This window comes from Eulemur rufifrons, chromosome 8, assembly GCF_041146395.1.
Source record: "Eulemur rufifrons isolate Redbay chromosome 8, OSU_ERuf_1, whole genome shotgun sequence".
NCBI lineage: Eukaryota > Metazoa > Chordata > Mammalia > Primates > Lemuridae > Eulemur > Eulemur rufifrons.
In genome coordinates this window covers 53998179-54025541 of record NC_090990.1, presented here as the reverse complement: position 1 = coordinate 54025541, position 27363 = coordinate 53998179, and the positions used below count along the sequence as shown (strand labels likewise).

At 36.7% G+C, this 27363-nt stretch overlaps 1 protein-coding gene across 1 annotated transcript; it reads right to left on the bottom strand.

Annotated features, from left to right (window-relative positions):
* Positions 1-407: 407 nt before the first annotated feature.
* On the bottom strand, positions 408-22631 carry LOC138390688 (cystathionine gamma-lyase). Its single transcript, XM_069480142.1, has 13 exons — positions 22603-22631; positions 22324-22497; positions 19412-19493; positions 17540-17635; positions 14800-14909; positions 12632-12763; positions 8434-8491; positions 7895-7972; positions 6652-6804; positions 5070-5191; positions 3942-3994; positions 1145-1283; positions 408-896 (listed from the first exon to the last, which is right to left on the bottom strand). Exons 2-13 carry the CDS (start codon positions 22489-22491, stop codon positions 870-872), a joined length of 1218 nt encoding a protein of 405 aa, XP_069336243.1. The 5' UTR covers positions 22492-22497; positions 22603-22631; the 3' UTR covers positions 408-869.
* Between the last annotated feature and the right edge of the window lie 4732 nt (positions 22632-27363).

The following is a 27363-nucleotide window of genomic DNA, read 5'->3' as shown; positions in this document are numbered from 1 at the left end:
AATGACTGACACCTTCCCTGATTTTGTCCTGCTTCCACCTTAGGACCAACCAGAGAAAGCCAAACATGCACCACCAGCCAATGACATAGCGTTTCTTACTGTTAAACTGTGTCTAGCTTCTCCATGCAAACAGCCTCCAAGCAGGGGGAGACAACAATAGCATTCATAACCAATCCACAAACACTAAAATTTGGGAATGACAGTTATTTAACAGAACTTATAAAATTTAACATAAGAGGTTGAAACTTCTAAGAGCAGTGTTTGGAATTAAAAGGACCCAGGAATACAGGATAATGCCACATAATATAGGAATGTCACAATGGGATACAATTGATAATTAGATTTATTTTTAAAAATATATTAAGTACAAACTTAAATCAGTAGAATTCCACAGATTTTTCAAGTATTTGATTTTTGGCTTATGATAATTAAGGGTAAACCATTGCCTTCAATGCTCTTTTCAACAATATGCAAAAATCACACTTGATTAAAGAATGTTCATTTAATAATTTAAATTCTTCATGAAACATCAAAAATGAATTACCATTATATTGTAAACAGGATCAAAATAAGTCTTAGACTATGAAAAAAAAAACATGATCCCAAAAAGCAGCACAAGTTTCACCTCCTTCAGAGGCAAATATATAGTAAAATCAACAAAAACATATTAACAGAATTGACCTGTCAATTATAAGAGATACAGAAAACTGTTTCTAACAGGAATGATCCCTGGAAAGTTACAGTTCTGAAAAGTAATGAGGTGCCTTAACATTTTCACTTGAAAATTCTGTGAAAATTCATTAATCATCCATTAAATTATTCAGATTTTATCTTCTCAGGAAGCAGCTTGTAATAACAGTTCTGGAATACTAGTTGCAACTTCCATTCAGAGGGTGCTGTAATAACAAGGAACAGGAAAAATATGTTATTAAAGCTGTAGGCAAAAACCTTAGCTCCTCAAGAAATCCTTTCTGAACACTACCATCCTTTAAATCTTTACTTCAACTGAGTTCCCCGTATATTTACATACCCTGTCCATTGAAGGAAGAGAAAATCTTTAGAGTTCACAGTGACACCACTCTTTATAAATACACTGATCCCCACTCCCAAGATGAAACACACACACACAAATAATCACACTTACTGCTGCCTTCAATGCTTGATCTAGATCTTCCAGTAGATCTTTTTCATCCTCTAAGCCCACAGACAGTCGAATCAGTGTGTCACTAATTCCAAGGACATCTCTATCATTCTTAGGCACTGATGCGTGGGTCATGATAGCCCTGGAAGGAGACATGAGCAAATATGTGATCACTATGTTGTGTCAGTGGAGGCATAATTCACAAATATCAAATTTTTCATACCCGTATAATTTTTAACAGGCAAAACAATGGGAAATCATGAAATTTATCTCTTCTAATCAGGATTTTAAGTGAAAACCAAGATTTTTAAAAATCCCGTTTATATCATTGGTAAGGTAGACTAGCTCTAGACATTGAAGATCCCTGCCAAGCACTCCCATGCAGGAGGGACAGGCATAGCCTCCAGTGTGTAGATTTCAATACCTCCCTGAATGAGGTTTTGACGACAATTGATATACCCTATGACCAACTTGCTGGACAGCTACTTATAAAAGGCCTCTGGGAACACAAGCCTGCCAGAATTTATTTTCTTTGGATTATTGGATCAATCTGGAATTGGACCTTTTGAAGCACATCAGGGAAAGACAACCCAGGAGCACTAGTAGCAACCACTAGCATCAAGAACCCCAGCATATAACCCATGGCATAGAGGCCTTCAAGAATTTGCCAAACTGTCTAGCAACTCATCACCATTATCAACATGTGTAAGGGTAAAGCACCTACTATGTGTCAGGCACTATAGGAAGAATTGGGACACCAAGAAGAATGAGATATTTTCTTTACCCTGAGCAACAAAGCAACAGCTAGAGACCATGACAATCACAAAACAAAATGGTCTACAGAGAACACCAGACAAGTATGGACAAAAAGACTCCTAGACTTCAGTGCAGGGAGAAATCTCTGTGGGCTGAGGCATAACGGAGGAGAGGCGTATAGTCTTACTTACCCCCAATATGTATATTGCAACTAACACTCTTCCTTTCCCTGCACATCACCAGAAAAACCAATGACTAAGCCGCTTTCTCCTATCTTACTTCAGACCCATGGAAAGAAAATCTCACTTGTGGTCTGAGAAAATGGATATCTCCCTTTATCATTCTAATGAAATTTCTACACACAAACATCTTCCCTAAAATGTTCTGCCCTGGCAGGTTCTTAATTCCTTATGAGAGAGTATACATGTAGAAGTAAGAACTAAGGCTTCAGAGACCAGGAGACTTCAGTATGAATCTTAGCCCCTCCACATACTGGCTCTGTGCACTTGTAAAAGTTACCACCTATTCCTGGTGCCCATCTCTTTTTCTGAAAAAATAACAGATAGCACCTACTGTGTGCTTACCATGAGGCAAGTATTCTGCTAGCTGATTGGTGTGCATTAATTCATTTTTTAAAAAATGGATAAAAATTGGGGATAACACCTATCTTAAAAGTTTTTCACAGGCATTAAGTAAAGGAACCTACATGAAGGGCTTATAAGTACCTGAAATGTAGTAGATGCCAAATAAAAAATAATAATTCATAGTAGTAGTTAATATTTATTGGGTATTTACTATGAACCAAGGCTTTGGGAGTTTTTTCCCCATGTTCTCACAACAATCCTAAGAGCTAGGTACGTTTGTCCACATTTTGCAAATGAGAATATTGAGACTTAGAGAATATAAGTAACTTTTCTCAGGTCACAGAGGTCATATGTTTTGTTAGGCTGGGAGACTAAGCCAATACACGTTGGCTCCACTCTTTCTCCCTACCTTATTGCAGGGCTGCACTAGTTGCAGCGTAGTTGGGGGCACAGAATAAAGGCTGATACAACAGACAAGCCCTGACCTAAATCCACTCATCCACCGGCAAAAGGGTGATCACCCAAGCTAGAGTGTCGGAGGGCCACACAACTTTAAACCAAATCCCTAAATAATTGGGAGAAGTCTATTTTTAAGAAGACAGTCTTAAAGTAATATACATTTCATTACTATGAAACATAAACCAATTTTATATATGCTTAGTGTGCCCTCTTGTGCATCAAGACTTACTAGCAGGCATCTCCTGGAAAGACTAACAAAAAAGATACCTGTGTTACATGAATTATTTCAAATCACTATGGGGGCATCATACATATTTTAAGTGTGTGAGATTGCCTGACTCTCCCTCTAACTATAAACTACTATGAGAGAGCAGAAAATGTGCCTATATTTTGTTAATCCCTGACATTCCTCAACACAACGCTGCCAAGACAATTTATTCCATAAATGTTCATGAAAATGAAAGCACAGAAATATACCATGTGCATTTAGTACAGTTGAAAGTTATTAGGCAATGATGGTGACTTACTCCTGCAATAATTACAATATATTGTCATAGCAGCATGCAGCAAAGGCAACATATAGATCAGGAATGCTTGGTGGGACAGGTAATTAATAAATGATAATCATTAATTATTAATCTCATTTTGGGTACAGTACAAAGTTTCTAATCTCCACTCCAAGGCCAAGTAGATAGAATATAGGCCCTGGATCAGAGGTCAGAGATCCGAGAATACATTTTTACTGCTGGAATCTCTTTCAGGCAGAAGAAGGAAGGAATCAACATTTGGAAGGACACAGCCTATTGACAAGCAGCCCACCATTAGATTTTATCAGGGTCTGCATCTTGACTCCGTTACAGTCCATTCTAATCACTTAATGCCATGATATTCTTATTGTTAAATATCTTGAAATGTCCCAGATTTTATCATACTCCCTTTCCAAACAATCATTAAACCTGAAATCAATTTTAAAATATTGAGAAAAACAAAAATATGCTTACGGAAGTTCAGCAAGACTTTCATATCCTCCCAAGCTCTCTGCCAGAGTAAATAACTATAGAAAGGAAAACATAAATTGAGACCTTTTTGTAAAATAAAAATACTAAAATATAAAAATAAATGTTTTTAATAAAAAGGCCCTGGCAAGAAACTCAGAGAAAAGATGAAAATAAAGTCCATAACAATGATTTCACCAATTAGATATAGTATGTTTAAACTTTTATTAAAAACATTAAAACCTGATCCAAGTGAAACCCCTATATCTTCCTAATTTGACTCTATACTTAAGTGATACTTAATATGAGCTCCGAAACCTCAAAATTATTACATTTGACACCTACTTCTGTGGTTATTATATAAACATGAAAATCTTTAAATGTCTGCCAAGTTATATAAACTTACTTGTTAATACTATCACTTATTAAATATACCCATTTAACTCCTCACTGGCAGAGGAAAAAAGAAAAAAAAACCACGAAGCTTTTCTACTTACTATTAACTGCCATTGCCTTTTATAAATGTTTTAAAAATTACTCTCATAACTGTATCAAATTTGAGTCACACCAGGAGGGCTTTGACTAATTTGGCAGGTTTCTATTTATTTTCCTGCACTATTTAAACTGCATGAGTTTAAGGTAAGCCCAGTATGTGAAGGTACACAGGCCTCTCTTCCAAAGCCTCCTGCCTCTGGTGACAATTAGACAAAGGCTTCCCCTTCCCTCAGCCCAGACAGATGCAGCCTGCAAGGCTCAGGGTTTGGAAAGCCACTGGCAGGATGGATTTCACAACAGCCTTTGTGCAGTGCACTAACTACACACTACTTTGAGGTTTCACCTATTTCATCTGAAAAAGGGGTTTACTTTTAGATAAATTGGGACACCAATGCATTAAAACATTCTGTCCCTCCCAAATTGATCGTAGTATGTGGAGAGTTAAGCAAACAGACATATTGAGATGTCTACCACTGTGTCATTGGTGTGGAAGTCTTTTTTAACCCAATGAAATTCACAATAAAGAGGTTTAAGGGTGTGACAAAAATGTTACCTGGATTGGGTAGAAGTGAGAGATAATGAACTGCTATATAAGGAGTTCTTACCTCGACAATTTAAGAAGCTATTTTGAAAGTTTACCTTTAGGTTCTTGAGGAATGTCTCAGCATGTTGAAGAGTGCCCTTGATATAAAATGTGACCATCCCCGGACAACCTGTGCACTGACGCTTTGCCAACTCATGCTGCGGATGAGAGGGCAACCCTGTAATCACAAGGTAGAATAAAATTCATATTTCAGAGTCAAACATGTCACTGGGGGGAAAAATTTCACTGTCCTCTTAAAGAAACTGCAAATAAGCCTAACATTGAGCTTTATCGCAGGCTCCCATCTGACTACTTGTGTGGGCCCTTGTCTCTCCAGCTTCCTATTGACTTATCTTTTGAACCTTCTCCAGCTTTCTTTCTGCCAGTGCCACTGCAACCTTTTCATCCCAGGACCTTTGCACATGCTGTCTCTTTAACCTAGACCCCCCCCTGTTAATTATATCCTTCTGCAATTTCTTACTTAATATCTGTCTTATCCACCAGACTAGCTCCATGGGAGCAAATCCATTTCATTTGATAATAATTGGGTCCCAGTTCCTAGTGCAAAGCCTGGCCCATAGTTGGCAGGGCCAACTTTATTATTAATAAACACAGGCTGAATAAATCTGAAACGCGTTCTCCATACCCTTTTAACAAATGCTGCCCATTCTTCAGGGCACAGCTCAAAACTCTCCTCCCTCCCTCCATCCAAAATATACACCAGTCACAGCTCTTTACCTACAATACAAATAGGGCATTTCATCTCATAGGTGTTTCTGCTTGGTGTATCTAAATTCCTTGCAGACAGGGGCCAATCTAAATTCTCCTGTATACTCAAGACTACAAAGCTAGTTACTGCAAAAGGATTTTTAAAAAAACTATTTCCTTAAGACCACCCCAGCTTAAAGGATTGGTAAAATAAATTCAAAGAGTAGCATGTAAGTTCACTATCTCCACAGGAGCAATTCTAGATGCTGAGAAAATTGATGGAATTCAAAAAGGAAGTAAGAGACCCTCAGGGGAATTTTGGCACATAAATTATCAAGTCTCAATCCGGACAAACCTCTATCACGGTGGTCCCAACCCCAGGGACCCAGGTCATGCAGCAGGAAGTAGGCGACATCAGGCCAGGGAGGCTGCAGGTGGCTTTGCCACCACTCCTGACAGCTCCCACCACCGCGTGGGCTACACCTCCTGTCAGATCAGTGGCATCACTGGATTCTCATAGGACTGCGAACCCTACTGGGGACCACTCGGGCGAGGGATCCAAGTTGCCTGCTCCTATGAGAGTCTGGTGCCTGATGATCTGGGGTGGGGCTGGGCAGCGGTGTTGGCACTGGGCAGTGGCTGCAAGTGCAGATTGTCAATGGGAGAGAGGTTTGATGCACAATGAATGTTGTGTGCTTGGGTCATCCCGGGACCTTCCCATCAGCCCCCTCTCCTTCTGTTTTGGCCACAGAGTTTACAGAACATTAGTACCACAGAGACTGACACATGGCAATACTCAAAAATAAATGACAAAGATAACGATATATGAAATTACCTAACTTACAAATAAATGTTACATAAATAAGATGCTCACCATAACTGTTAAAATCCCAGTATAGACATATCTGTTTAGAAATCAAATTAACATACCAGGATAAACAACCTTTTCTACCCCAGGATTTGATTCCAAAAACTGGGCAACTGCCATTCCATTTTTGAAATGCTTCTCCATTCGGACTTGCAGAGTCTTCAGACCTCGATTGCAGAGGTAACAGTCAACAGGAGATGGAACTGCTCCAAGAGCTGCAAAATGAGCATATCTTGAGTTAGTCTGAAGATGGGGTGGGACTCAGAAAATTCTCTGGCCTTTTTCTTTCATTGTATTGACCCTGAGAAGCTAGCTACGTGGCTCAGTGCTTGAGTCTTAGGAAGTAAATATATCAAATCAGAAACGTGAGGATGAAATATAAAATATGCTTAGAGAAACTTACTTTAAAATTAGAAGAAATGAATATCTGAAACAGTAAGGGAAAACATGATGATATGAACTTTTCAAAGAGGAAGATAAATAGTCCTTTCTATGATTTTAATGAAATGACATACTGCCCATAATCTACCCTTATATTTCTTAGAAAAATTATTACAACATACAGAGAGAAATAGCAGTTCAACTCCTATTATTACTTAATGTTCTACCAGCATTCTATGTAGCCTTTGTCTAAAGCAGCTGACGATTTCACATGCCTCCTGAATACATACCTTATTCCTACTTTTTCTAAATGAAAGGACACTTATCAAGCAATAAGTTTTGGTTTCCCTCCTCAGTGTCTCCTTTTGTGACTTTAATAGCTATTTCCTAAAAGGGTATTTTTAATCCTAATTATGTTTTTATCTTATCTGTCATATTGCAATGGTTAAATCCTTATCCACATTTGAGATAAACTAAACAACATAAACAGGAAATGGTATTTAGATGTCTGTTGGAAAATGTAAGTTTATATAATACCTGAAGTGCTGTTTAAAATTAACCATCATTCCATATAAAAAGTATAGTATACTAATGCCCTCATTTCAAATGTTTTTTACAAAAAGAAAAAATTCAATAAGCCTTAAAACTAAAAATTCACTTAGGCTTTACAAGTTATGATTAAAATTAACATGAACATGAAATAACAAAACTCATTCCTTATGTCATATCATATAGCTTTGCTATGCTATATTTTTATAACCCAATTTTTTCTACTTTCCTCTAAAACTCAGAATTTTTTCCTTCTATTTCTAATGTTTTCCTCCATTTTCAGAATGTTATCACTTCACAACATTTAATGGGAATACAAATGTGAAATATAGTCACTGAGAGCATAAGAAGGAATGTGGGCTTTTTAATACTTACAATTCTGTAAGAAACGAAGCCTATCATGCAGGCTTTCAGAATTAACAGACACTAAGCCCATTACAACATCACTGTGGCCTAAAACAAAACAAAAACATTTAGGTTAAAAACAATTTATATCTATTCTTTGTTTTATAATTTCTAAAATGTGACTTCCCCTTGAAAAAACCTTGAAGGAAAAAGTCCTATAAAATAAGTTTAAGTAAACTTTATTCAATTTGACAATAGCAAAAGCTATACCTAAAATAATAAAATAAAAATGATACAAAAACTAAATATTTCTTTTTCAGTTGTCAGCAGGATAAAAACACAATCTTCTATAGTAAATTTTAATTCTCTTCTCGTAAATCATGAGCATAGTTTTGTCTGGTATAAATGAAATCTTACATATAATCAAAGTGCAATTTTTTACTTTTTACATGAGTCACAGAAAAATACATACTTAATAGTAGAAGAAAAGAGATCAAAATGTCAAGCCCTATGCTATTTTCACCAGTCCACGGAAAAGAACATCCAAAGTGTAAATTGTCACATCTTACCGTTCATGTATTTTGTTGCAGAATACATGCAAATATCAGCTCCCAGAGCCAAAGGCCGCTAAAAGAAACAAAAGCTTTTTATTTTAAGTGATAAACCATTTGAAAATATGCTTTATAACCTGCCTATTTGCAATTGTAAATTCCATTCTTATTCTAATCAATACTATCTTGGTAAAAATATGTACATCTTAAAATTTTCCAGGATCTGTGATATTATTCTCCCCTTCCCTCTCTCCCACCAAATAAAAATATGAAGTACTGGACATAGTATTTAATCTGAAAGCATAATTTGTGTGGAAATAGCAGATAGAACCAGGACAACACATCTCCCAGATCTGTTTCCTTATAGCAGTTACGGACCAGTGCTTAAATTTATTACCTACAACAGACTCAGTGGTATTTTATGACTCATTAAACTCATAAACAAGTTAACATAAACATTCAGCAATTTTTATGTTAAGTAAGTATAAACTAATCTGCTTAGATTTTAAATCATTAAAACCTTATGATGTATGCTATGATTATTTACACTTGGCTTATCATGATCTTGAATCCTAACTACTTTTACTATACAGTCAGCCCTCCCTATACATGCCTTCCACATTCATGGATTTAACCAACTGTGGATCAAAAATATTTGGAAAACAAATGAATAGTTGTGTGTATTGAACATGTACAGTCTTGTTTTCCTTGTCATTATTCCCTGAACGACACAGTATAACAACAATTTATATGCCATGAATATTGCATTAGGTTATTATAAGAAATCTAGAGAAGATATGAAGTACACAGGAGGATGCAAATACTATGCTATTTTCTATCAAACACCATGGTATTTTCTATCAAAGACTTAAGCATCAGCAGATTTTGGTCCTGGGGCGGGGCGGGGGGGGGATCCTGGAACCAATTCCCCCACAGATACCTGTACTGGTTTTGCCATGTGTAGAGTCAGTTATAAAGAAATTTGTTCGGATTGTGTTCTCCCACCTGATTTCCTACAAATTAATCCTTTAGTTTTTTGTTTTGTTTTTCTTTTTGTATTATTATTATTATTGGACACAATACTCATACATATTTTTGGAGTATAATGTGATGTGTCAATACATGTATACATTGTACAATAACTAAATCAGGGAAATTAGCATATCTGCCACCTCAAACATTTATCATTTCTTTGTGGGAGGAAGAATTTAAAATCCTCTCTTCTACCTATATAGAGATGTGCAATACCTGGTTATTAGCTACAGTTATCCTTCTGTGCATTAGAGCACCAAAACTAACTCATCCTCTCTAATTGTGACTTTGACCACTCTCTCCCACCCCGTTCCCCCTTCCCCTCCCAGTGTCTGAGAACCATTGTTCTAGACACTACTTCTATGAGATCAGCTTTTTGTAGATTCCACATGTGAATAAGATCATGAGGTATTTGTCTTTCTGTGCCTGGCTTAGTTCACTTAACATAGTATCTTCCAGGCTCATCCTTTATCTTTATGTCTTTAAATGTCTTTGTTCACAGAAAGAGTTAAAGTTATACTTCACTTACCCACTTAATATATTATCAACTTCTTTCCATTAACATGTTCTTCAACATAAAAGTATACGTGTGTTTTAATTTCAGTAGAATTGTTTAGTCTTTGGAAGATATTAGTGTAGGTGGTGATGGGACGTTTTCAGTTAGCGTGTTTAAAAAATAGGATGTTTTAACTAAGGTATTGCCCAAAGAACTCTCTGCATGTGCTTGCCCATCTTTTGCTAGAGTGATGGGATCAACGCAGATGAGGTCTAAGGTCTCTTCTAGTGTTAATGTCTGTAAACTGTATGGTCAAAAGAGAAGGAAAAATTAAAACCAATTACTAATATCTGTTGATCTCATTTTATGTTCTAAGAACCATGCTAAATATTTACATAAACCAGTGAAGCACTGCACAATATACTTTACCTAACTGAATAAAATCAGTACCTTAGGCTCTCATTGTATAGATGAGGAAAAGAGACTAAGAAAAGTGAGATAGATTCCCTCAGATTAACAAGCCAATAGAGCCAGGACTCACACCCAGCCTGCCTGATTTCGTAGCCACTACTCTGAAACCTTGTACTGGTGTGTCCATTTTGCCCTTTCTGAGAATTACAGAAGACTCGGGGAAGAAAAAAGGCAGGGAAGAATGGGAATATATTTAGTTTTTGTGAAGATAAGACAATGAGAGGACCTTTTCAGGAGATTTGCTTTGTGGAAACAATTTACATGGCTATCCAGAGATGATAGGATTCTGATTAATGCAATTGGAATGGACTCAAGTCGAAATAAATTGCAATCCTTGGTATGAGCACAATGATATGGGCCTCTAACAGGTAGAAAAACTGGACCTACTTTGGTGACGGTAATAGGAGGAAGAAGGCCAGGCCGGGTGAGTAACCTGGGTGGGGCCAGGCTAAAAAATCCAGGCAATCTTTTTGGGAATACACAGGACTCACTGTGACTCAGCTAAAGCCATCCTTTATTAACTGGCCTAATGTAAGTGGCATATGGGTTAAGAAGTGGGGATAGAGAATCCTATACTGAATATCACCTGTGACAAATAGATGATGGCAGGGGATTTTCATTTGGAAACAGATTCCTTGACCTGATACAAGCAGCAGCCAAAGATATAGCATGAGCCAAAGGCAGATGGCTCATGAAGCTTTCTGAATTCATTGCAGCCAGGAAGTATGTTTCAGGAAAAGAAAATAAAGTATGACAGTGCCTTCAAATAAAATGGAAGAGGTAAAGGACAGGTTTATGGAAACTGTCCAGGGAGTCACTCTATCACATGGAGGCAACAGCCTGGGTCAACTTTAGGGACCCAAACCAAAGTGGATAAATATAAACAATAGAACCTATAAATATCCACCTAATTGAAGAGCTGGAGACAATGAGCTGGGTGTCAGGAACTCTGCAGAATAAAGATGAACTACAGGAAGTGTACTAAGTATGACAAGATACAAGCAGGAAGAACAGAGCAGGGAGAAGGTAACTCCTAACAAGGAAAGGAAACAGAGTTAGGTACTCAGAGGAAAGGGAGGGAGAACCAGTGGGGAAAAGGCAGACAACAGGTCAATCAGAGAGAGATGCCAACATGATCTGTCAAGAAAAGCAAAACAGAAAAGAGGAAGAACCTAGGTTAAAAACAGAGAAAAAAGGAAAGGAATGAAGGATATATGGGAGGGTTGGTCTTAGGGGGAAACAAATGTAGAGAGGTAGGTAGGAAAGGAGACAGTGTAAAAGGAGATACTATGGTCTGAATGTTTGTGCTCCCCCAAATTCAGACACTGAAATCTAATCACCAGTGTGATGTTATTAGGAGGTAAAGTCTTTGGGACATGATTAGGTCATAAGGGTATACCCCTCAAGAATGGAATTAGTGCCCTTATAAAAGAAGCCCCAGAGACCTGCCTTGTTTCTTCCACCATGTGGGAACACAGCAAGAAAGCGTCATCCGTGAACCAGAAAGCAGGCCCTCACCAGACACTGCATCTGCTGGTGCCTTGGCCTGGGACTTCCCAGCCTCCAGAACTGTGAGAAATAAATTTCTGTTTATAAACTACCCCGTTTATGGTATCTCGTTATAGGAGCCCAAAAAGACTAATATAAGAGCAATATATTTATGTAAATATTAATACAGCTATAATGTAAAACAAATGACGTAGCAATTCATAATACAAATAAGTTAAAGATACAGAGGTCTAGGCATAATCTATGAGGTGCCAAGGGAAGAAAAACTGGAAAGAGAGAAATAATATGTGTGAATACAGTGAGATATCAATGAGTATAGCCTTTCCTTTAAAATATATATAAAAACATATGATATGTGACTAAAAACTAGTATGTTTTATTTATTATCAACACATAAAGAGTCAAGTGCCTACTATGTACATGGGAATGGCAGATATAATCACATAATCTTAGGATATGTCCTCAGAGTTCACACATCCTAAGAGAACCAGAAAGCTTTCATTGACACTACATTTAAAAAACACAAAGTACCGTATGAGACACAACATAGTTTTGAAAGGATATTAACTAATACCAGGAAAGGTCCAAATTTAATTCTTTGTCTAATAAAAATTTCATGAGTTTGATCACAATGTTAATGTAAGTCCTTTCCTAATTATACATATGTTTGCTCTACTAATCATGTCCAAAAATTTTATTTTCATTTACCTGGAAATAGGCTGACATAAAAGTGTTATCCACAACCAAAATAATGTCTCCATGCTTATGGACAATATGTGCACAGGCTTCAATGTCAATCATCTTCAGGATGGGATTTGTGGGGGTTTCAATCCAAACAAGCTAAAATCATTCAGTAAATAACAATAGTTTATAAAAATATACTTGAACATACATCTCATATATTGTAACAATCTGGGAGGCTACTTTATATAATGGAAATGCAGGGATGATGAAGTTGAAAAGTTCAAATCTGAATTCTCACCTCTCCTACAAATTTCTGAGAGGCCATGGCTAAGTAACTTTTCTCTTCAAGTATATAATGGGGTTGGTAATACTTACAGAGTTGTTGTAAGTATCAAATGACATAATGTACGCATAAGCAAAAAAGTGCTAAATTATTCTAATTATTTTCCAAAGACATAGCTCAGTGTCTAGAAATTTTATTCTCAAAGATGAATAACACAGGTTGTGTAAGAATACATCCTGTAATTTTCATTAAAAAAGATTCTCCCTATGACGCCAAAAATGTCTTTAATATGAACTTAAGTAATGCCAAATGCACTAGAAACTATAAAATAAGTAACTATGGCTTTTAGAAGAGCATCGGCTTTAGACTGAAGGAGAAAAGTGACAGAAAACCTGGTTATAGCTCACTTTAAAAAGAGACAATATTATATTTATCTGTATATCTCAAAACCTAAAACAACTCAGGCATGAATAGATGGTAGATGCTTGACAGTTATTGAAATGACTAAGGAAGAGAATTTTATTTGTTGAACAAGATGCCACTATATTGAATTACATTATCTACAGTTTTCTTTTTAAAAAAAATTCATGATTCTTTTCTTTATTACCTATTATTTAAATGGGCAAGAGATTTGGTTTAATACTCTTTCTATTCTAGAGTTTTACTTAGGAAAAGGTAAGGTGGTTACAATAATTCATGTTTTATAAAAATATTGAAATATTTAAAGAATTTATAAAAATTATTCATGGTAAGCTTTATTATTCCTAGTGATAATAAAAAAATTAAAATGAGTAATAAAAATAAATACATATATACGAAGTAGGCTTTGCATAGACTTAAAAATTCTACTACAAATGATGAACATGATATTTCAGGGGGAATACTGTATTAATTCAAATCAGTAAAGAGCCACTATATAAAGTTGTGTTGACAAGACTTAATATACTCACAATTTACATTCTTCCCTGAGAAAGACTAGACCAGTTATTTTAATGTGTCTTTTCTCCAAAGCAAGATAAAAAAACAAGTTCCTTTGAAAACAATCCTTCATCACCAAAAGCTTACCCCTGTGTTAATCTGCAAAGTAATTATTTGTACATGAAAACATGTTCATTTTTTAGCGTTCACTGCAACATAATCTTGGGTACAATTCTAACCTTTTAATCATTAACAAATAGTTGGAAAAGGCTGACTTATAAAAGACACTATTCCTTCTTTTACCCACACAGAATTTAAATGAGGTTACAAGAAAGAATATCACATATGACGTTCACTCAAGCATAAAACACCTTCCGGAAGCATACAAGCTTCCCAGGATGGAGGCTAAAGATTGCTTGTGGACCATTCTCTACTTCTATTATTTGTAGCAGTATCCCTTACAGCATGGAAAAAACATTATGCTTGGAGTTTTAGAGTTTGGCAACCTTCCTTTTCTATAATCCAATCTTTTTGATAACTTCTGTTACCAATACTAGCTTGATAATACAATTTAGAAGTGTGTATCTTTGCTGGAAATTTTTAACAACTACCATGTGTGGAAGTACTATACTAAGCATTCTATTTGCATTATCTGATTTAATACTCACAATCACCTTTATAAAAAGCAGATACAATTATCCCCATTTTGCAAATGAAAAAATTGAGACTTTGCTTAAATAATTTGCCTGAGATAATACACCAACTATAATACAGAATTAGAACTGAATTCCACTCCAGATTTCACGTACCTAACTATTATGCAATAATACCTGGGAGATGCCAGACCCATCTTAATCTTTGTGATATTTCCAGTGGCTTCCAATAAAATTTGTTCTTTGATACAATTTAAATCATATCCTTTAATAAACAGAAATCATGAAAACAAAACATCATAAGGAAAACAGGCAGAACCTAAAACTAGCTGAGTTACCTTGGTTTCTGGTGTAATTGCTGCCTCTAGCAATTTGGTTTGGGAACAATCAACAAAAGAAATCTTTAATCCAAATTCAGATGCTACCCGCCTGAAATACCTGTTTGTACCTGAGGCAGAAGAGAATGAGATAAAATTGAAAGAACATTGTACTAAGAAATGTTTGTTCCCTACAGGTATAAACACTTTAGAAATAAAAGAAACTCTCAGTCACCAATAAAATGCAACTAAAAGCAATATAATAAAGAATAATAAGGCTTGGACTTTCTTTTCTTTTTCTTTTTTTACGTTAGGTACATAATATAAGATGAAGGGCTTGGACTTTAAACTTAAGGTTCAAGAGTCAAATAAAACACACTAGATATTCACAACAAGTAGCATGAAACAGAAAATGTTTCTCAAAACACTCAATGTCTACTTTTCAACCATTAAGTCGCATGCTCCCTGAAACATCAATATCGTTTTTAAGAATTTCCTTCTAAAACTTAAATATAAAATAAATGAACCAATGTTGATTAAATGTTCAAAATAAATTTCATTTATTTATACTTTGGTAATAGAAAGGAATTGGTTACTATTCCTTGTACTTTCTCAATTTTTTTATGTGGTTCTAGAAGCTTTAATAGACTAAAGAGACCATGTAAATCAAACTACTACATTTTACATCCCTAATCATCAGGGGAATGCAAATCAAAACCACAATGAGATATCACTTAATCCCAGTGAGAATGGCCTTTATCAAAAAATCCCAAAACAACACATGTTGGCATGGATGTGGAGAGACAGGAACACTCATACACTGCTGGTGGGACTGCAAACTAGTGCAACCCCTGTGGAAAGCATTATGGAGATATCTTAAACAGATTCAAGTAGACCTACCATTTGATCCAGCAATCCCATTATTGGGCATATACCCAAAGGAAAAAAGGTCATTCTATAACAAAGACACATGTACCCGAATGTTTATAGCAGCACAATTCACAATTGTAAAGATGTGGAAACAACCCAAATGCCCATCAATACATGATGGGATTAGTAAACTGTGGTATATGTATACCATGGAATATTACTCAGCTATAAGAAATAACGAAGATACGACATCTCTATGGTTCTCCTGGAGAGAGTTGGAACCCATTATATTAAGTGAAGTATCCCAAGAATGGAAAAACAAGCATCACATGTACTCACCAGAAAATTGGTTTCCCTGATCATCACCTAAATACACATCTGGGAACGATACTAATCGGATATCAGACTGAGGTGGGGGGTGGGGGGAGGGGATGGGTGTACGCCTACATAATGAGTGTATTGCGCACCATTTGGGAAATGGTCACGCTTGAAGGTGCTGACTCAGGGAGGGGGAGTGGGGAGGGAATGGATACATACCTACATGATGGGTACAACAAGCACTGTCTGGGGAACGGACACGCCTGGAGCTTTGACTTGGGGGGACAGGCGGTACATGGGCAACGTATATAACCTCAAATTCTGTATCCCCCATAATAAGATGAAAAAAAAAAAAAAACCTACTACATTTTTATAGTGAAAGAAGATAAATCATTCAACTTCAAACAATTTTTTTTTTCTTAACACCCTTAGGGATTTGACTTTTATATATGCAAATTTAATGGAAAAAATGCTATTATTGATAGCCAAAAAACAAAAAGCGAGAAAGACACTCTAAGCATCAAAGATAAACTGGACTTTTGATATTACATGGACTGACTTTAGGTAATGTAAGATTGAAAAAGCATATAAATAATTTTTAAAAACCAACAATCTTCAGGATTTAGTACCTACAAGTGGCATGAGGTTTTTATACTACTTTATAAAAGTATCTAAAGATTTCAGATTTCTATAATTTCAATTAAACAAACTATGATAAGGACCTAAGATAAAATACAAAGCACCATGCAAATTTCTGAGGGATAAAATGATTAAAGTAAATCTCGTCCTTTGAAGAACTTAGATATTTAACTTTTTGTTCAGATAGGAAATATATAAAATGATAATCCTCTAAAAATCATTTTAATTACTTGGAAGCATTTGAAATATATATGTACATTTACAAAATTCTTTGCAGTTGTTTTGAACACAAAAATCAGTCCTGTTTAAAGTGAGAGGAAGTCTGTCTTCTCCCCACTTACCCACTTTAAATAGCTAACATTTAATCTCTTTGGAATGGAAGTTCTTAAATGTGGATTCATGAATGGGCTTCAAGGGGTCAATCTGTGAGACTCTGAAAATTAAAATGTGAAATACTAGGTGTAGTCTTAAGAACATTTTTGGGGAGAAGGAGTCCATAGCTTTCAACAAATTTTCAAAAGGCTCCCTGAAACCAAAAAATAAAAGGGGGAAGAACATAGGTAGGGTTGAGCTGTCTAAGTTATAGTTCATCTTCATTGCAGGTAAAAATTTTAAATTATTAGAACATGCTCTCTAAACATTATCTTTTCCAGAGCAGATTATGTCTGAAAGTTAATCAAGTCTTACATGCTCCTTTTAACACATAAATAGAATTCTAATTAAACAATCTCTCTTACAAGCAGTTACAGAACATGGACACTGAGTGTTTATGCTCCTCCTTTGCCAAGGCTGACACAGCATAGAAGTGTCCATCACACCTTTAAGAGACAATAAATAATCCATAATACTGGCAACATTGTTAATATAATTCAGGACTCACTTTATTATCTTTAAAATACCAGTTGACACAGTATGAATGAGAGAGATCACCTACCTCCATACACATCATCCATACAAATAATTTGGTCTCCTGCTTTTAAAAGATGGGTAATAGTCACAGTGGCTGCTAAACCCGAAGCAAAGGCCAAACCTAAAATAAAAATCAAGTTACAGGAAACCAAAAAGTTGAACCTATAGGTTAAAAAACACCTACAGTATTTACTTGCATTAGTTTATGTCCCCTCTGGCTGCTGACAGGACAGCCTTCATGGCTGAGTTGCCAGAGATATTCTGATAAATTTTGATTTTAATATTCTGGATTTTAATATTCTGATATTCTGATAAATTTCTATTTTAAGAATAAAATATCTGTCTGTGCACGGTGGCTCACGCCTATAATCCCAGAACTTTGTGAGGCAGAGGCGGGAGTATTGCTTGAGGCCGGGAGTTCAAGACCAGCCTGAGCGATATCCTATTTCTACAAAAAATACAAAAATTAGCCAGGTGTGGTGGTGTGCACCTGCAGTCCCAGCTACTCTAGAAACTGAGGCAGGAGGATCGCTTGAGCCCAGGAGTTTGAGGTTGCAGTGAACTATGATGATGCCACTCTACTCCACTCCAGCTAGGCAACAAAGTGAGACCCAGTTCCAAAAGAAACCTAAATTGGAATAAAATATCTTCAAGATAAAAAATATATAATGTAGGCAAGGACTTTTGTGTTACATCAATTCTGCCTTGGTTATAACATTCTCTGAAATACTTGAAATAATTCTTTAAAAGAATCTGAGACTGCCAATTAAATTATAGTTTTAAAATATCAAACTAAAAACTTTCAAACATAACACATACACCAAAGACACGATTCCTTCATTAACTATATGGATATACAATTCAGCAAAGATTTTAACAAAACTCAAAATCAGACCTGAGATCTGTCTGATAAATTTAATCATGAAGGATACATAAGACTCTTATTTTCTATTCGCTACCCTCCCCTTATTTAGTATCATTTATATATAAAATACAAGGCTGGTTTAACAGCAATCTACTCCCTTCATGAAAAAAAAAGGTTCAGGGAGTTAATTTTTAATCTCTGAGAGCATATTCTCATGGGTTATTGGCTATTGCAAATAGATCTTGGTTCTATTTGGAGGCACAAATTATCAGGTGAATGAACCAGAGTATAAGAAAGTTTATATTCTCACAGACAGTGTTATTAAGATTCTTTTTTTTTTTTTTTTTTTTGAGACAGAGTCTCACTTTGTTGCCCAGGCTAGAGTGAGTGCCGTGGCGTCAGCCTAGCTCACAGCAACCTCAAACTCCTGGGCTCAAGCGATCCTCCTGCCTCAGCCTCCCGAGTAGCTGGGACTACAGGCATGCGCCACTATGCCCGGCTAATTTTTTTCTGTATATATATTTTTAGTTGTCCATATAATTTCTTTCTATTTTTAGTAGAGACGGGGTCTCGCTCTTGCTCAGGCTGGTCTCGAACTCCTGACCTTGAGCGATCCACCCGCCTCGGCCTCCCAGAGTGCTAGGATTACAGGCGTGAGCCACCACGCCCGGCCAAGATTCATTTTTATCTATTTATACTGAGGTTTCAGATGAAGACTGTATTCACATGAAAACTAAATAGTAAATGCTGGCATTTTGCTTCTATTTATATTTATTTGTACCTGATGATTACTTATATGCAGATTATACCAAATGAGGGATTTTTGTGCACAGAATTCCAATTCTAAATATAATAAGAATTTTGAACTAGCTAATCTTTATTTCTTTCCAGTTCTACATTCTATGCCTCTTTTTGCAGGAGGGATTTTTTTCTTTTCTTTTCTTTTCTTTTTCAACTTTCCTCTTTAAAGGCATATGATTTTCTCAGTACATTTAAAAATGAATTCTAGATTGTGAAATGGAAACCACTTACTGTACTTGGCCCCATCCAGGGCTGCCACTGCTTTTTCCAAGCAATTCCTGGTGGGATTTCCAGAACGGCTATACTCAAAACCCTGAAGAAAAGAAATTAGAGTTAATTCTAAGAGATTTATTATTAGAGTCCTAATGTAGACATCTCCACAACTATGAGTTTGTTCATCCTGTTGTGATGACTTTCTTTTCTTTAGTCATGATATGTCCTGCCATTAGACAGAAACGTGGCAATGTTACGGATGTAGTGGTGTGGAGAGGTCTAAAGTCAAACTCTATTAGAATTCTGTGTCTGCCACTTATGAGCTGCATGCCAGTGGGTAAATTATTGACCATTTCCAAGAGTCAATCTCAATATCTGTATAATGGGAATAAAATACAGATATCTAGTTCATAAAAGTGTTGTGAGGATAAAATGAGATAAGCATCAGGTATCCTTGACAGCGGCAAGATTTATGACTTCCCCAGTAGCTTCCATAGATAACATGAAAACCTAAGACTGGTCTTTGAGATATCTTCTGGACTCGGCATTCAGGGGCACAAACTGGCAACAATGACACCAGTGCCCATGCATGAGACTGATCCCACAGGTCCTGCGACCCTCTACCCAGGAACTGTCTCAGCCAAGAAGACAATTTCTCCTTCCCAAACCTATGATTGCATTCCCAGCCAATCAGCAGACCCAATTCCCTAGCCCTTTGTTCACCAAACCACTTAAAAAAATCTTAGACCCAAAATTCTCAAGGATATGGACTTGAAAAATTTCTCTCATATCCTCACTCGGCACCTTGCAATATTAAACTCTTTCTCTGCTGCAACTCCTGCTGTCTCAGTGTGATGGGCAGCATGACCCACCTGGTTGCAGGGTAACAATTTTATTTAATCCTCATGACCTGCTTTGAAGAATGTGAAGCCAAATATTATAGTACCTAGGGAGTGTCAAAGCCAAAATTCCAATCTAGGATTTAAATATTGATTAAAAATCCTATATTTTCTCTCCCTGCCTCATTTAACACATCACAAAACACAATGACTTTTTACACTTTTTTTCCTGAATCACAACCTGCCTGTATTAGTCATAATAATTTTTAAAAGTTTTGTTGCTATGCTTGATTGTTTTTGACAAATTGAACAGACATATTTCACAGGGCTCCAGTATATCCTCTCCACTCCTCACCATCACCTCCTTACCATGACCTGCAGCTGTACCTGCCAAACAGAAAAAAATGCTTGCACTCATATGACTCCTGCCACAGAAAGGTACCCATGTTTCCATAAACATTCACTGCAGGTATTTATAGGGAGAAAAGACGCACATTTCAGTGGCAAATTGCATCACCCATTCAGTGGCTTTCCAAATGGAACTGGTAAGTTACGTGTTTCTCACTGAGCTCTTAAAATTCCCTTTAGTCATCTTAACTGATTTCTTTAAAGGTATTAAGCAGAGTCTTGTGGATTTAAACATCCCTGCTGGCTTTCTCAGAATATTTAATTCTTACTCTCCAAAGCTCCAAGTTCCAAAGCTTGGGCAGCCACACTTCACTTAACTCCACACCAGGAACAAACTGTATGCATGGAAGAGAGATTGGGTTCACAGTTTTTACTTCAAAATACAGTAGATAAGAGTATTCCAAACCAGTTGTAGAATTTCCCTTACAACTCTACCTCACAAAACATAGGGCTAAGTCTATAAGAATTTTGCTCACCTTACATAACACACTAAAGTGGATTTCAAAGCATAACCAAGGTTTTGGAACTACAAAGGTTAACTAAGTTCTTGGAAACCTCAGCAACTTTTAAATTCTCCAAGATCCATCAAAAGTATGCTCTCAGAAGGAAAAAAGCTATGTGACTAACAAAGCTCTTTTTCCAGGCTTTGCAAGTCATTTTTGTATGACTCTGAGCCAGTTCCTTTTCTGTAACAGGTATGTATATAATACCTGTCTGGCCCTCTTACTTAGTTGTTGTGAGGATCAAATGGAATTTTGTAAATGTGAATGTCGTGAAAAACCAAACTGCCATGTTATTATCATGTAGCATACACCTTTACATACATCTCAACAACTTATGTGGTAGGTACTATTATCATCCCCATTTATACAAGATCAACCTGAGGTTTGGATAGGTTAAGTAACTGCTCAAAGTCTCCCAGGTCAGAAGAAGTCGTGTCTGAATTCAAACCTAGCTTTTAACTATATGACTTGCACTCTTAATCACTAAGCCACACTGCTAAATGATGCAATAGGTTAAATTACTACTACCATTATTGGAGTATAGCATAGTGTAGTCTGGCACCTCAGTCTGGGGTTCTAGAGCAGGTGTGAATTCCAGCTGCACCACTTACTAGCCTTAACCTAGTTACATCCCAAATTTCAGCTATTTCATCACTAAAATGAGAATTCAGTTCAGAATGGGGTTGTTCTTAGGATTAGATGAGACAATACATGTAATACACATGATACTATATATGTATGTATATATTTGGCACATAGTAATCACTTAATACAGCTATTGGCAACGGTCTTAATTCAAGGCAAATTATCAGACTTTTAATATTTTTTAAGGTGACTCCTTACTATATCTTTGAAATTTTTGCTGTTCAAGGTAATTCAAACAAGTTATGAACCTCAGTATTCAAATGCAAATTTGCCAAAATCACATGAATTTCAGTCCAAATCTATATGGCAAGTTGAACAAGCTACTCCTTCCAGTCCTGCTTAGCAAAAAAAAAATATGATCACTGGACCTAACCAATACAAAGCTTTACTGCAAGAATTACAGGGTAGAAAAATCCTTTCGGTTGCCTTCCTAGTTTATAAATCATCTTGTAAATTATTTACGTGCCTTTTTATTTTAAAAGCCGTATCTACTTTCCCTCCCAACTCTGGACTGCCCCAGACAGACCCAGCTCACCGAGTGCTGGCCCGGCGCCTCTTGCTTGAACGTGGTGGCCAGTGAGATGGGCGGCACCACAGCCCGGGAGGTCCATTGCTCCGGATCCTGGCCCGCATGGATGGCCTGCGTGGCGAAACGTGGGAAGCTAGGCAGAAAACCGTCGGAAGAAGCATCTTTTTTCTGCATGCTGAACTGCGAAAGCAGGAGAGAGGAAAAGAGCGAGGAAGATATAACAACGAAACCGGGGAGTCAGGGCAGGAGAAAGCCAAACGAATCAGGCGAAAGGCAGCTAAATACCGCGAGCACAGCCCACTGCGAGCGCACAAAAGCCGGTCATTCTGACTCTCGGGATCAGACTTTATTAACCCGGAGGGAGGATCGCGCGCACCGCGGGCGGAGCCACCGCAGCCCAATCAGCGAAGACCCAACGCGGCCTCCGCTCCTCATTGGCTGGCAGTAGAGGCGTTGCCTGGAGCGCCCCGCAACGGCCCTTCCCGGTGCACAAAGTGGAGTGAGGCTGGAGTTCCTGTGCTCACGTGGTTTTTAGTGCCTGCGGGTGAAATTCCTTAGTACCGCCCTTAGGGAAGCTGCCCTGTTGGCTCCTGGGAGCCTCAGGGCCCTTAGTGTAACCTCAGGCTGGAGGCTCGCCCGAGATGTGGAGAAAGGCTGGCTTAGTGTTGAAAGCGAGTAACTGTAAACAGACCACGCAAATAGCCCCTCTTACCGCGGTCCGTGCCCCTGACCCCTACCCCTTTGTCCTGAGGGCGGTGCTGAAAAACTCCAACCACAATGGGGAGATTGGTTAAGAAAACAGTGGCCCAAAAGCCCAGTTTCAGCTTGGATTCTCATTAATCTCAAATACACTGAACTTTGTAATGACCTAGTGCTTACAATGATTGAAACAGAAGTGAGGGTCTTATTTTTCTTAAGAAACAGAGAAGGTGCTGTAGTCACCACGTCTAAGGAGAATTCTGGCAGCTTCCTAAGAGCTGTTCAATCCTGAGTCTTTTCAAGCATCATTATCTTCTTTTGAAGTACTGGGAGAAATGCTTCCTGATAAGAAGAAAGATAGTGTGGCTTTGAGAAACTTACTGGGGCCTCACATCCTCACACAAAATGCTTTCCTTGTCACACATTAGCAGCAACATGCTTGCAGGAAAAAGGAAGCAGCCCCATGTCACAATCTACCACTCACCTGCACCCGGAGCCTCATTTTCCCAAGGATCACTCCTTCAAAACAAACAACAAAAATCTCCTTGTCCCCTAAACAATACAGACTTGACCTACTTACCATTGTGACTATTTTCTAGCACTAGGAAAATTAGGAATATTTCTGTTCCTGCAGAGTATCAGCTAAAGATCAGAAGATTTATCAAACCAATCAAGAAGCAGAAGAATAAGGAATAAACAGCTCTTAAAAATCTTTACAGTGTGAAAGAAAGATGTAAAGAGAAGGAATGAAGCAATTTGCTTTTCAAATTAGCTCCAGGGACACTTAACCCATGAAGCACTAGAGGAGAAGTGCCTAAGGGCTTGTGAGCTTTTAGAAACCTACCAAAATTGTTAAGCTTAGAAGGGGAAAAAAAAAAAAATGGACGGACTCCAAAACACTAATGAATATAATACATATGTAATTTATATTTTCCTCTTAAAATTACAACAAGTCAACTGCAACATACCTCAATAACTATATATAGCTATAGACAGGTATAGTTTTTTGTGATACAATATGGCACTTAAGGGCCAGGAGGGTCTGAAACAGTTCCAATTAGTTTTACTTCGCAATGTATGCTGACAAACCCTTAGTTGCACAATATGGACATTTTATTCAGTGTTACTATAATAAGGAATTCTTTAAAAGATGGCACCAACATAAATGCTCTAAATCAGGCCTCTTTTATTCTCATAAATTGAGGAAACCTTATTGGATGGCACCTTAGGTATTATTTAGCAATGATTTAAAATGCTCTTTTCTATGACTCAGTAATCTCATTTGTAGAAAATTTCATTTGTAGGAATTTATCCTTTGAATGTATTCTTACACATTTACAAAGATGACCAAGGATATACTTCATACCTATTTTGCTATTTTTACTTGCAAAAGAATGGAAACAGCTTAATTATTCATCCTGAAAAGACTACTTAGCCAGTTATGATACTGCTCTGTGATTGTTAAACTATGGCTATGAAGCAGGAGGAAATTGAGATGCACTGGTATGCCATGATCTCTAATTTCTAAGACAGTAAAGCAAAGCAATGTATATATTCTTTTTCAAAAGAGTATGTATTATGTTGCATTAATTTTAAACAGATTTATGATTTAATATGTGTAAAATCTTTCTGGCAGCAGAGACCATGGATCTGCAGTAGAAAGGTTTCTTTTTTTCTTTCTTTCTTTTCTTTTTTTTTTTTTTGACAGGGCTCACTAAAGTCTAGCTATGTCATCCAGACTGGAGTGCAGTGGTGTGATCATAGATCACTGCAGCCTCTAACTCCTGAGTGTCAAGGATCCTCTTATCTTGGGCTCCTGAGTAGCTGCTGGGACTATAGGTGTGGGCCATCATACCCAGCTTGGAAATGTAACTTTCTTTACATTTTATTTGCTTTTATAGTCAACGTTTGTACCATGGGCATGTACAACAATAATAACCCTACCTTTCAACAATAATAACCTTTTCAACAATAATACCTTTTCAACAATAATAACCCTACCGGAGAATCTAATTTAAAAGTTTCAGTTAAGAAAGATATTTATAGAAAAGCTTTTTAAATGAATAAATGATAGCCACGTTAAATGCTATGTAGTTTAGGGTATGTGCTAGCTTTCATGTAAGTTAGTTTGCATAAAACAAAACAACATTACCATAACACTTACTGGCAAACTAATCATTCCTTTTGGGAATGAGAGTTAGCATGGGCAGATGTTTTAGAGAAAATGGGAGACTTCTAATTTTTTGGATTTCTTTACTGTTTGATCATTTATAAAACACAAAGTACATTATTTTATAATAAATACTTCTTAAACACTATGAAAATATTAATAGCACTTACTTTTTGTGTGTGTGCACAAAGACTGCTACCACTCTGATTAAAGTCAGGCTATGAATAAAATACTGTGACTGAATAGTAAAAATGACATAGTAATGACTTGGGAGAGATGTTCATAAAATATGTTATTATTATTGTCAAGCATAAATATAGGTAATGCTTAGATCTGCTTTGCTTTGCCTCAAAGGGAAAAAATTTGCTCTTCCTTTGTCTTTTGTCAATGACATTATGAGAATTATGAAGGGAATTTTGGGACCAAGAGGAAGAAGATGACATTATAACACAAGTTCTTAATTTAGGGAAGTATAGATTACTAAAATGGACCAACACCCACCAGATAGGACTTATGACACTTACCTTCACTTGACAGTATAAACAAATTTTTTAAAATAACAACAAAAGGAAACTGAATCGAGTTTTGATATGACATAATTGAACACGATATCACTTGAAAATAAAAAAGTCTAAACACTGTTGTTGGAACTATTAAATTTAATATTTGAGAGACATTGAGGCAAATTTCTAGCATAATTGCTCTGTTTTACTGATATATATAAAGACATACTGACACTAACATATATAGTGAATATCTAGCCTGAAAATTGAACACAGAGTTTCACACATTTGGGATGAAGAAGTAACCCTAAAATCATTAGGATACATTTCACAATGATATAAAAAAAAAAGCCAAATATGTCTCAAAAACATAATGAAATACCAACTCAGGTATTTTTGAACAACAGTTAAGCGTGAGTTTTGCAGTCAAACTGCTTGGGTTAGAAGCTCAACTTTGGAACCTGTTATCTCTGTGACTTGAGAGGGAAATTTACTTAACCTCTAGAAGTCTTAGTTTCCTCTTCTGTAAAATGGGTAAAATAATAATAATTGGCTGCTCTGAAAACTAAGTTCTTATAAGCTCAAGGCAAGGAAGTGTATAAGGTAAGTAGACCAAGTGCAAGGCACCTAAGTCAGAGAGTTATTTTTGATATTTTTGTATCAGAGAAACTGATATTTTCAGTCTCTTTGGAGAGGAATGCTATGCCGAGGTCGGTGGTCCAATGGAGAAAGTGAGTGACATCTTTTGTACAGTTCATAAACTGGCACAGAGATAAGACATAAAAGTGATTGATAAGCTATGTGAACCATCATGACATGCAGAAGTCTTGTTCAACTTGGAAAATGTCTTCACCTCTCTTATTGACAATTTTGTACCGTAGAGAAAACATTTTATGGGGAGCAGTTCTCCATGTTGCAGAACTATCTGGCTCACTGCAGGGCATTTGACCCCCCTGGGGGCCAGTGGCACAACCCCACATGTTTCCAAACACAGAAAGGTCAAACCCAGTTGAGAACAATGACAAAAAAAAAACTAAGGGGGCTGCTCTGAATTTAATCTTACTAACAAAGACAATAGATTGGTAACACAAACACGGAGAAATTTAGGAGAAAACAACTTCATTATAACAAAGATTCTGATTTCAAGGAAAATGAAAGACATACTTACTAGACAAAATTACCCCAAACTGTGTCCCTAGGAAGGTCTATACAAAACAAACAACGCTGTGACCAGAAATGTTTGAGAAACACCACATACACACCTATGTTGGAGATGTTGCATGTTCAGACCCAAAAGAGAGATTTATTTTAAATGCCTAATTGCTTTGAAATGTGCTTTAAGTAAAATGAAGTCAACATAGAATCCCACCTGGAATTTTCACCATTATCTATTAATAACTACTTTATTGATTTAAATTGTGTAATTTAGCTTTGTGCATCCATGTTTGAGGTGGCCCTTAGGACAAAATTGCAAAGGTCACAAAAATTTCTGAATCCATTCACTTGTCAATCTTGTCATTAAATAAAAATAATTTTACATCCTCAAATCTGGCAGCCATATTAGGGTTTGTATAAAATTAGTAGATCACAGACAGCCATGGTGTAGCAGTTACTCCAAAGGCTGAGGAAGGAGGGTCTCTTGAGCACAGGGATTCCAGACTACAGTGAACATGA

Coding starts and splice junctions, on each gene's coding strand:
- LOC138390688 (XM_069480142.1), bottom strand. CDS start 22,491: ATGCAGAAAAAAGATGCTTCTTCCGACGGTTTTCTGCCTAGCTTCCCA. Junction 6,805..7,894: donor GCTTCGTTTCTTACAGAATT/GTAAGTATTAAA, acceptor CTCATTTTGCAG/CTCTTGGAGCAGTTCCATCT. Junction 3,995..5,069: donor CATTCCTCAAGAACCTAAAG/GTAAACTTTCAA, acceptor TCCTTTCTATAG/TTATTTACTCTGGCAGAGAG.